The sequence below is a fragment of the Protopterus annectens genome, chromosome 11.part0 (assembly GCF_019279795.1).
Source record: "Protopterus annectens isolate FY-2018-M chromosome 11.part0, PAN1.0, whole genome shotgun sequence".
NCBI classification, from domain to species: domain Eukaryota; kingdom Metazoa; phylum Chordata; order Ceratodontiformes; family Protopteridae; genus Protopterus; species Protopterus annectens.
The window spans coordinates 149,055,138-149,067,496 of NC_056745.1; the positions used below are offsets into that span (position 1 = coordinate 149,055,138).

General features: G+C 37.7%; 1 protein-coding gene across 1 annotated transcript in view; it reads left to right on the top strand.

The window, feature by feature from the left end:
- The window catches only part of LOC122814917, a 278,216-nt gene extending 269,758 nt beyond the window's left edge, over positions 1-8,458 (top strand). The window contains exon 6 of the mRNA XM_044087181.1: positions 4,533-8,458. Within this exon, the coding sequence (XP_043943116.1) occupies positions 4,533-5,064 (532 nt within the window). The 3' untranslated portion in view covers positions 5,065-8,458. The remainder of the gene's footprint in view (positions 1-4,532) is intronic.
- Positions 8,459-12,359: the final 3,901 nt, after the last annotated feature.

Sequence of the window (12,359 nt, forward strand, 5' to 3'; positions counted from 1 at the left end):
CCCATCCATGGCAATCTCTATTCAGCCTTTTTTACCATAAAAAAAAAAATCTTCCTCAGCTTACTATATCATTAAAAAAATAATAGTTCCTCAAACATACATCACCAAGTTAATAGGACACAATGGTGCAACTAATAGGACACATTGGTGCAACAAATTCTTATCCCAACACATTCACGACTTATGGAATAAAATACCCCACCATGTCAAACAAAGCAGTACCCTTGCTACATTGAAGGCTACCTTAGACAATTGGATGGGCATTCACAAATTCTCCCAGAGCCTTCCTTGTGTTTCCCTATTTGAGGCAGGACATAATTCTTCAGTGTTCCGAGATAGACTGAAAATGGTTTGAACTGTGATTGTCTAGTATCTAACTATGAACATATAAACCTATCAGATTTAATTTTACAGGCACTGCATAGATTAAAACATCAAGAAAAAGCCATACTTTGATATAGGCCAAATTTAGTAGAGCCCAAAGAAGGTGTCAGCTCATGGCATGTAGCTATGTAAGCTTAGATGAAAACAGCAGCTTTATGCTAAAAGGGGGAAGGGAAAAGTATTGGTTGGTGCAGAGCTACAAGAAGTGAAAAGAATCTGGTGAAGAAGGATAAGATTCACTTAGAGGTGTAAGCTTGGCTAATTGGGTTTGCCAGTTAAACTTAACAAAGAAAAGTGTGCTAATCATTTATTTTCCATTTGAAAACTTAAGTAATATCATCCATAATGGACCATTTTAGCTGCGAATTCAGGGCCGGTGTTAGCATTTTGGGGGCCCCCAGCAGATGTCAAGTTGGGGGGCCCCCCTGGGCACTTCAAGTCTACGTATCACCTTGTCACTGCCACCCTTCCTAAGCAATATTTTTGCTCATACTGCAAACTTTTAGGAGTACTGCATACAGACGGATCTGTAGCTACAATACTCTTATATTACAACAGGTCTGTGTACCACACTATGTTGGACCATCTCACAAAGGGATATTCACAGTTACTGGCATTTAGTTTCAACAATGATACATTGCAGCAACTTTGTTTTTGTATACAAGTCTGGATTTAGGTGAAATGGCAGCCTAGACCTACTGTTTCAGCACCCCCACCAATATACACACATACCCTCCAATCTTCCCCTGTTTTCCCCTAGTCTTGGGCACCCCATACTATGTACACTACTTTTTTTTTCATTTTGCCTTACTTTTCAGCTTTTTTAAGAAGCTATAAGTCCCTATATGATCTGAAGTACATTTTAAAGATTTTTTTTTCTTTTTACACAATCTTTTTAACCAGTGATGACTTGAACAGAAATTATGATTGAGGAAAGAAATTGTGTTTCTGTACAGCTTTAGTTTTCCTTGCATCCTATCAACACATTTCCTGACCAACTCAGCCCAGTAATAACTATTTAGGAAATAACTCAAATAAGCCAGGGCCTAAGAAGCCATAGGGTTATAGATGTTCTGGGATGTATTTTAGAGCATTTTCCCAGCTGTTTAATCCAGTTTTGCCCTAAATAAAAAAAAAAAAAACATGAATAAGAAAAGAATTTCAGTCTTATTTTTTTCTTTCAAGAAGGATTTAAGTTGTACCCAAGACTTAATGTTCAAAGATGACAAAATTATAGCAACAGTAAACTAACAAACTAGTTGTCTGGATACATAAGTCCTATTTGGGAACTGCCTGCCCCCCCCCCCCCCCCCAAAAAAAAAAAAAAAAAAAAAAACTTGTCTAAGCATTGCTGTGGTGTTAGGCTGGGATGAAAGCCGAGGTTCACACTGCCACAGTCATGTATTTCAAGTCACTGCAGACATACATATACATAGCATGCCTCCTCACTCCTCAACCCAAACTGTCAAAGGCAGCTACTTGTATTTTGTGTGCATTCCTGAAGTGTGATTGTGAGGAAAGTCAAACAAATAATGACTGCAGTAATGTATTCTGCTTTGTTGTTCCTAGACAGTACCCTGCCCCTACACAAGCTATAGTAACCTTCTTTGTACACCTCTGAGGTCCATCAGAAAAGTAAAATAAAATAATGACCATACTTCAGGAATCCATACAAGTAGCTGCCTTTGACAGTTTGGGTTGAGGAGATGTAATAACCCCCCCCCCCCCCCACACACACACACACAAGCACACACAACCTGCAGCAGCTTCCTGTACACACATATCCAAGCAGGGCTGGTATTTGCATGGTTGCAGTTGCAGGCAGAGGCCATTATCAGCTTTATCCTAACAGGGTCCTATCATAGCCTGTTCAGGTTAAAGAGCACAATCAAAAAATGAATACATTTTTTCCTCACTTGTCCCCAACCAGCAACAGTTTTTGTGGGGCCCATACAAAATGAAGGGTGATTAAGTGAGCCCCCTGTATCCATTTATATAATCTGGGGAGTGAGAGACCCAGTTTCTTAGAAGATCTAAGTATCTAAATGTTCTGTGACATATTTTATGCCTCACTTTTGAAATATAATAACTTGTTAGCTACATTTTTCACTAATATCCAAAAGAGTAATGCATGTGTCCTGGCATTACTGGGTGTGCGCACACAGATAAAAATCAGTGATACTTTTTACACACACACACACACACACACACACACACACACACACACACACACACACACACACACACACACACACGTATAAGCCATAGCAATACTACTTTTGTACCACTGGTACTGTCACACCAGATCAGTGACTGTTATTTACCAGTTAAACAGTGGCAGGTGTAAGTCACTTTTATTTACCTCAATGAGGAGTAATGCAAACCTGTCACTGTTCCTGATTTCACAGACCTTCCCTGATTTTGCAAATAATTTTGTTCTGTCCTTCATAAAAAGTTTGATTTGCTTGTGAATCATTCAGGACTACAGACAGTCAATAAATTCAGACATCAGAGTTTTATACTTATTGAGCAGAAAAATGCATGTTGATGCAAAATGTGTTTATTCTATTAACTTTTTAATTGAATTAGAGTAATATTTAAAACACATTCCTGATTCTGAGCCTTTATTCTGGTATTATTGGTATTGCGCTGAACAAAAAAGTTGGGAGTTATAGTAGCTGCTCTTCTGTCAGTATTTATAAAACTCCTTGTGCGAGGAAAACCATCCCTGAGGATCAGAAGCATCAGTTGTTCTTAAACTCTAAGGTATGCATTGAGATCAGTCACAATGGGCTGATGATCTCTCTAGTGCTTATCTTGCCTGTGTTCATTACCAGCTTTATTATGAGTCATATCATAGTCCTGTTAAGATTAAACAACCTAATCAGGAAATTAATAAGTTTTTCCTCCTCATTTTCCCCAAATCAGCCACAGCTTCCGTAGGGCCACCACACAATCAAGGATAATTAAGGAGGCCACCTGCAGCCACAGGTATTGCAGGTACCTAAAGCTGGATATGTTAGTTTTAGTAGAGAGAATGTCCACCACCAGGGTTTAACTAAGCCAAGGGCACTATGTCAGTGGTAAAATATTTAATGGAATTGTGAAAGCTGTTTCTTGATAAAACAGTGTTACTATAACCAGCAATATCTTCATATTTTAAAGGAGATATAAATCAGATTTATTACTCACCTGGTTTATTAAATGTGCTAGATTCATATACTAGCTTTTGTTGTTTTGGCAGACATGTTACAAAATATCAAGATAAGATAACATGCAGTGGTTGGGGGCCCCCAAGGAACAGGGGGCCCCCAGCGACCGCAGGGTTCACTGCTGCCTAAAGCCGGCTATGCTGCGATCCAAGTATACAAGGTTACAGTGAGAGCTGTAGCAAGGTACATAACTACAGCTGTGAAACTAATACATAGCATAGCTCTCAATTTCATGTTTCTAGCTTCAGGGACATAGCTAAAACAATAAGGGACAAAGGCCCAGATTCAGGGACAGATTTTAAGTATTGACACTACACAGTTAGTAATAAATAACAGAATAAGATTTACATTAATACACTTTTGTGAATAGTGAAATGTCTGTAACTGAAATGTCTGGCATTATTATTGAGTTAACTCAATTTGAAAACAAAAGATTTAATGAGGAACATTGCAAAATATTGAGACAACATTAGGGTCATTCCTGAAAATTTGGTAGTCGAAAGGTATGATAAACAGCTATAAGTAATGAGATATCCTTAAAGCAGGGTGAATTCTTGAAGGCACAGAGATTTTCGATGCAGTATATATTTTCTCCTAGCTGCACTTAATTCATTTGAGTTTCTGGGCTCTCAATATTTGTCAAAATACAATGGAAACCCTTTTTACTGTGTTGTCTTCCTCTTAAGTACAGCTAAAATGTTTTCTCCATTTCTCAGAAGTTCTGCTGTGGATGCTGTTTACCATACCATAAATTATAAATGGGTATAATGCAGTTCAAATAAATGTGCTCTGCCTCTCCTACCTAATCAGTTAATAATATGTTGGTATTTTAAATGTTTTGCTAATGGTATAAATCTGTAACAAACTGATCTTGATACCAAGTTCTTACTGCTAATGAATCTAGCTATAACTTTACATTTTGTTTTTGGTGTACAGGTTGCCTCCATTTTGTGTCAAGAAAGCTCATATGAATATCTCTAAATGTGCTTCTGATTCAGCCGTTTCCATGCATAGGCACAATACCAGTGGTTTGTCTCTGCAAAACATCCCTGATGTAGCTAAGCAAAAAATTCTGCAAAATCCAGTGGAAGTGTCAGCATTTCACAACATAGTCAGGGACCTGACAAACAGAAGGAAGAAAATACTTAGCAGTGAAGACATGATGAACAAAAGAACTAAGCAAAAGAAACTCCAGAATAAAAAACAGAAGAAAACGATTTCTGTTTCTGCATCCAGAACAAAGAGCATAGAGACTAATGCATCAGAGTTTAGACTGAGTCCAGAAAGTCTAGACAGAGTGTACCACAACAGATGTAGCAGAGTAGGGTCAGGGTCATTATCTACAGCCCCCCTGCATTCCGAGTCTGGACTTACTGGTACTACACACAGAGTTTTGTCTGGTAGTTTTATTAACAGAAAAACAAGAAGAGGCTTGAGACGAGAAAGCAGAGCTCTCTCTGCTTGCTAAGGAACTGTGAACAGCATGCTTGTGAGCTTCTTGTAGTTGGTGATTTTTTCAGGGATTGATGTTCACACATTAACCAAAGAATATGCACAGTAGCTAGATTTTGCACTGTAAAAGTAGTATTTGTGTTTCATTCAGATACTAATAAAATAATGGAAGTAAAATCTTGTTTATAAAAATATGTCAGGGCTGATAAATGATAAAACTAGACAAAAGTTCAAAGGATATGTCACCATAGTCTGGTCCGTGGCATAGAGAGAAGGAGCCCTGCCTACAACCCATGCATCTGGGGTTCATTTAGTGGCTTCAGCATTGGAGAAGCTGACAAGTGAGTGAAAGACAAAAAAAGTGTTGCTATTGCAATAATTACCATTAACTGCTTTTGTTTGAGTCTCCAAACTACTGCAGTTCACTTTTTCTTTAGTTTGTTAGCAACCTTCTGTTCAGCAGCGTTTTGTCAGAAGTGTGCCAGCTTCATCAGTATGGTTTCTATTTTCAGTGATGTATAGTAACCATTGCAGCAGTTCTTTCTGACATGCACAGTTTTTATGTATTAGCAGTCTTCATACATTATGCTGCTGAAGCAAATGTGCTCTTCAGAGATCCTACCTTCTAATATAGTGTGTACCTGACCCGACATGGTGTAATTCTGGTTTCTATGCCTTTCTTCAAGACCTGGAGCTGTGTTTTTAAGACTGTCTGTTAAATTATCTCACAAAATATGAAGAGATATGAGTTTGCATAAGCTTGGAACAAGACAGCCAAGCAAACCCTCATTAGTATAATATAAAACTGTAAATCAAAGTTTTGTGTTTCCATTTGTACTACCAATAAATTATACACTTTCCCAAAGATTCATTATCAAGCTACCTCATCTCATTAATGGTCAAATTAAAGAGGTCATGCTTCCATGATGCAGCATTTTGCAATTCATAGATGCATAAGCAACGAGGAAAGACCTCATTATCAGCTACTTTGCATGTCTATGAATCGCAGTTAACTACCACAGAGTACAGATCAACAGTAGTTAAGTGTTTGCAGCCGCATCATGTAAGCAAAGGCACCTCCATCCACTCTGCTACACACACTGCACACATTCAAACACAGACACACACCACAGACCCCATACCTCTCCCTGTGTTGTCTGAACGTACCCAATGTGTCCTTTACCTGCCCTTGTAAATCACAGAAGATTTCAGTCAGTCATTAATGCTAGGCAATAGAACTGCACATGTCCTCTCTGTGAGTACATACAATGTATCCCTGGTGTATAGCAGCCACCCTCCACCCCGACACATGAATAATTAAGCTAGTATCCGTGGTGTCCAGTAATTCCCTCCGAGCTCATATTAATTGCAAGTGCCACCCATACATGCCTATAGAGTTATCCCTGGTGGTTCCCTCAACTGTGATCCAATATTGTTTTAAGTGCTGCTCAGGCACAAGTATTATCCCAGGTGATTAGTGGTCCCCCCAATTAACTTACTTTTTAAGTGCCACTCAGGAATGCCTGTAAAGAGTTTTCCACTGGTTTCTAGTGATTTCCCTCTACCCAGTATTGCGGGCTCTGCTCATTAGTCTGTAGGTGTGTGGATGTATGACAGCCACACACACACACTCACAAAATAGCCTTGTCCCCAAACAATTGCTGTCCAGGCACACCTCCCCATTCATTCATATGTACATACACACTTGCGTAACATACCCTCTCACTAACTCTCTGACCACTGCCTCTCAAGCAGAAACACACACACAGCCCCTTGCATATGCACATGTGTGCATAGATACACAGATACACACACACCCCTCCTAAAGCTACCCTACCACTAAATTGCCCAGCACTTACCTCTACCACAGTGGATAAATGTGGCTACCATGAAGTGCAAGGTAGTGTCCTTGTTAATCTAGCATATTCCTTTCCCCTGGAATTCCTCATTAGCATCTAACAGCCATGGAAGCAGCATATGCAGTGCTGCACATATATTACTTTTGGTAATTTTATAAGACTGACGTGATTTTTTATAGCTTTTAGAATATTTCAGTAAGAGGTGCTGGCTGCTGAATGAAAACGTCTTGCTTAGAAGCCTGATAAGGGACATTGATATGAATATGGCAGTATTTAATAAACCTCTCTGTTAGTCATTGGAGGCAATGAATATGCCGCCAGTGGATTGTTGTATTTGCAAGTTCAGGTTTAGCAAGTAGTATCTTGTGAGTTTTCACTCATTTTGCTCATATGAAAAGTTTGGTTAGGAATATTGTGTGGGTTTTCACTCATCACTGGCAATTTAATACAAGAATCTGGGGAATCAGTGCTGTCATACATGAGGTTTTGTGTTGACTATGTGAACTGTTTTAAAGTGACTGGTTGCAGTGTTTTAATAGTTACTATCAAAGTTGATCTCTGGTCTGTGATAGATGGCCAAGTAGTTTTAATAGTTAATATCAAAGTCAATCTCTGGTCTGTGATAGATGGACAAGTATAACTCAGCTATACAGTAACTACACTTCTGGCTGTGTTCTTTTTTGGTCACAGTATACCCCTGGGAAGGACGATAAAATTTTTTTATGATGATAAATTATCATTGAGCAGCATACCAAATGTATGATTGCCTGTGATTTGTTGAGATTTTTCTTTTAGTTGTGAATTAGTTTTTCTTTATAGTTTTTTAAATATATTGGATGGGTGAATAGAAGTGCTGTTTATAAAGATACTTTTTTGAGATTATGTTTCATTTGTCTAGTGCAGGTTATGAGTTCTGGTGTGCTTGTTAAAGGGGTGTGTGTGTGTGTGTGTGGTCCTGTTACATGGCTCAGCTTATTGTATATATATTAAGTGATAAAGTGCTGTAAGTAGAGTGAAGCTTCAAGATTCAGTGTTAAGACTGAGACTGGACATGTCAACATGCATGCTACATTGGTTACAGTAGTTTGCAATATAGTTGATGGTGAGTTTGTTTGTTTTTTATGTCCTAGTATACAGAGTAAGATACTGTTTAAGAGAATGATTAGATATTGCAATGCTGTTGACCAGATGTGATTTAATATATAATTGAGGAACTAAGAGTGAATGTCAACGTTTCAGCCCTTTCTTCCACCTGCTTTGTAAATTTATGAAGGATGTTACAGTCAAGGAATTGGATTAAGTTGGATATATAGATGCATAAAGGGTAAATATGGTCTTGGAAAGGGCTAATTAAGATGTATAATATGCTGTTATGTGCCATGAACACCTAATTCATGCTACTCTGGATTACTTAATATTGAATTGTCGAGTATTTTATTTTTAAGTATAAAAAGGGAGGTTACTGTGGTGTTTTAACACTTGAGAAACCAGTGTAACATGCAAGTTGACATTTCCACTCTTAACACTAAATCTTAAAGCTTCAATTTATTTATAGATACATGTGTGTGTGTGTGTGTGTGTATATATATATATATATATATATATATATATATAGTATTTCCCCGGAAAAGACTGGGTCTTATACTTTCCCCCAGCCGAAATACGCATTAGTGCTTATTATCAGGGGATGCCTTATTTACCCCCCATACAACAATATACATTTATTCATGTACAAAAATCTACATTTATTCAAGTACAGAAATTGACATTTATTTGGTACTTTTCTGTTATTGGGCAACAGTTCTAGGTAACGCGTTAACAGTTGTGTGAGAATTCTACATAAACAGTGCAACAAACATTTCAACTTCAGAATATCTGCACCTTGGCTTTCACAGTGCAAAATTTATGCTTAACAGAAAGCGCAGAAAAATCTCAATACATGTGCATTGGAGTAGGGGAATAAAACAGGTGAATAACTGCCACTTCTTGAGTGGTGATGCTTTCTTTATTCCTTACCCAAAAACCATAAGAGAAGAATGATGGAAAGTCATAAAAATTAAGTCTGGGAACTAATGGCCTTACTTTGTAATTACCCCTTGATAATGAAATGTTACCTTAATACAATAAAGTCAAAAAAACTGACAAGAGCTTGCTGGCAGCTGAAAGCAGAAGCAATCCATTATGTTGCCACAGTAACGGAAACGTTATTCAAATACAGTCAGGTCCTGTTCTGGAACTTTGTCATAGTCTCCAACCCCCGAATTCCGACCTGAATTTCTTGCGACTCAATTTCCTGTAGAACCATTGGCCCCAATCTGTCATGTCTAGCAATAGAGCTCTCCTTAAATGAGCACTGCTTGTCCAAGTAGCCTGCTTGCAGTGCATTGGCAACACAGCTGTCAGTGATTTTATCCTATGAATTTTTCACCCAAGTCACGAACTCTTGTAGGCTAGGCTTCACATGGTTTCCATGCTGATTTCCCTCCATTCTATTTTCAGTGAAATCATTGAGTTCCATATGCAAACGGTCCTTGAATGGCTTGTTTATTGCAATATCAAGAGTCTGGAGATAGGCAGTCATTCCTGCGGGAATCGTTATTTGATCTATTCTTCTCCGTGCAAGGAATTTCTTCATGTCTTTAGCACAGTGAGTGCTGGCTGAATCCCAGACTAGCAGACCTCTTTCGCCACCTCACAAAACAAGTGGCGACATTACATAAACCCACTTCCTTATAACTGCTTGTGTGCACCAGGCATTTTTGGTTTCAAGAATGTAAATGCCTGAATCATGTTCCATCTTATCTTTCTTGCCCTTACTAATGATTAGATTTAGATGAATTGCCAAAATACAAGTAACACGTGCACTTTTGTAACCAGTGGAGGAAATGTAGATTGATGAGGCACCCCTCTGATCAATTGTTGTTTGAGATCCTTGGCCCATAAACACTGCATTTTCATCCATAGCAATCATGTTGGAGAGTTGGTATTTAGGAAAGTCGATGCCATCAACAAAGGACTTCAATGCACGTGCAAGTTTAATAACTTTATTATCTTTCAGTTTGAACAGTGTTGTTGATCTTCTTCATATTTCATATAGTTCATATTGTTGAAGGTAGCTATCCACCCAGTGCTGTGATGCTTTGAATTCTTCTGGGGATATTTCTAACTGTGGTGCCATTGCAAGGTCAAATGCTTGAATATCAGCATTGCGCACATTCAAAGCCTTTGCTCTCCTGTTAGCAAGCCATTCACAGATGATGTCTTCCAGCTTATGAAATAATGGTTGCTGACCTGATCCACACTTGCATTTCTTATCATTTCCCTAATTGGCCTGTTGACTGAGGTTATAGTACGCTGCATGCCATTTTCAGACCATTCAGAAAGCCATCAGATTCTTTCCCTGGGAGTCTTCCACAATTCCTTTCTTGTACTCAACGGAATAGCTCTTTCTTTTTGCACTCATCTTGTCTGGGGGGGGGGGGGTTAATTTATTTTTTATTTTATTTTGTTTTTATTTTTCCAGGTTGAGCTGTATGGTTAGTTAATAAATATAAACTTTGTTTTGGTACAAATTGTCTTCAAGTAAAAATTCAGTTTATTTTTATAGTTAATGATTTTAAACATATATTTATATATATATCTATATAGCTAATAAATTTAAGATATACTTCTTCTTCTAAAAAACACTTTTTGATAAAGAATTCATGTAGTATTTTATTAATATAATGTTTACTTCATTCTGTAATGGCACTCTATACCCACATTACATATACATATATATTCTTTTTCAATACATCTTCCCTTTAGTATACTAGTGATGTCAAATTAATATTTCAAACACCTATAAGAATTTATATCCATATATATGTTATGTGATAGGTAGCTTTAGCGCTTTAAATATTTTTTGCGCTTTAAATATTGTTTTGCTTTTACCGTTCAACTTCTCCTTTAGAAGTTAATAAGCAGCTCCGAAGAAACATGCGTAGTGTCAACTTGAGGTTGCATTGTAAGCTCTCTTCCTTAGTAGAACAGAAATCCTATTATATAGCGGTAAATTACAAATATAGTTTTTATTTGCAATGATTTTGTTTGTTTGCATTTTTATGTGTTCCGTTAGCTTTTTAGTCTAAATCTGTTTATAGTTGCGGTTAGCAACTAGACTGTAAAGGCTGATTTTGGTCTTATTTGTACTATGAACCATCTGGTTTTTTAAATTGTATTTTACTGCCATCAAACTGTAATTTTTGATCTGCTAAATTCTTTTTATTTACATAAACTTATATATATATATTTTTATTTTTATTTTACTTTATTTTACTGTATTTAATGCAGAAATGTTTTTCATATTCACTGAATTCTTGCATCTAAACTATTACAGCAGCCGGTCTCTAAATTTAGATTCCTAAAGCTGATGGTATAGCTTTAAGTTATATTCTGAAAAAATAAAATGTTTCAGTAGCGTTTTAACTGGTCTGCTTAGCTTCATGTCATGAAAGATTAACTCGCAGTTAATTGTATCTCCTGCATCCCTTTTCTCTTTTTCTGATTTTGACAGTATAATTTGTACGATTTTGGAAATGTTTTTTACTCATTTATAGAATGAAACTGGAAGTTAGTAACTCTTTACAGTTTGCAACAGCTTCGTTTTATACTTTGTAACATAAGAATGCTGTATAGACACTAGCTTGTTTGTTTCTCTTTAAAGCATTTATTGCTAATTAGTTTAATTGGTCTTAATTAGATTTTAACTTATGCTATTTAAATGTTGTGTGTGGGGTTCTTTATTGTCTGAGGAAGCGTGGTTGCACCCACGCGAAAGCGCTTACCGTTACCCACTATTTTATGGATTAAAGGAGTTTTTACTACAATTCTGCTACGTTTATTTGGTTGCTTCATGGACTTCTGATTGCACTTTCATGTGTTATTTTATTGCATCGTGGTAGAGATCAGGTTACTGTTTTTGAAGTTATGTACTTACCATAACGTTCCATCTGAGTAGGTGGATTCATTTGTCTGCAACCTGTGGGTATGGATCCGATATCGGATCCGAACCGGCATGGTTTATCCAGCTATGGATCCAAGCTCCTAGCTCCTCCCCTCGCCCATAATGCCCTGCTCTCCCTACATGACCTCAGATCGAGTTTGCCCTGCACCAACTACCCTAACCAAAGGGTAACACACCCTATGCAGGAAACTGACAAGGCCAGGGGGATAGGAGGGCGGGATGGTTGCAGACAAATGAATCCACCTACTCAGATGGAACGTTATGGTAAGTACATAACTTCTAAATCTGAAGTAGGAGAATTCATTTGTCAGCAACCTGTGGGACAGAGTCCCCAGCTACCTGAATCTTGGGTGGCCATCATGGAAGGATATTCCGGAGCACCGCAGAGCCAAAGGATGCTCTACCTCTAGAAGTGTCGCCCAGCTTGTAATGAGAAATAAAGGTATG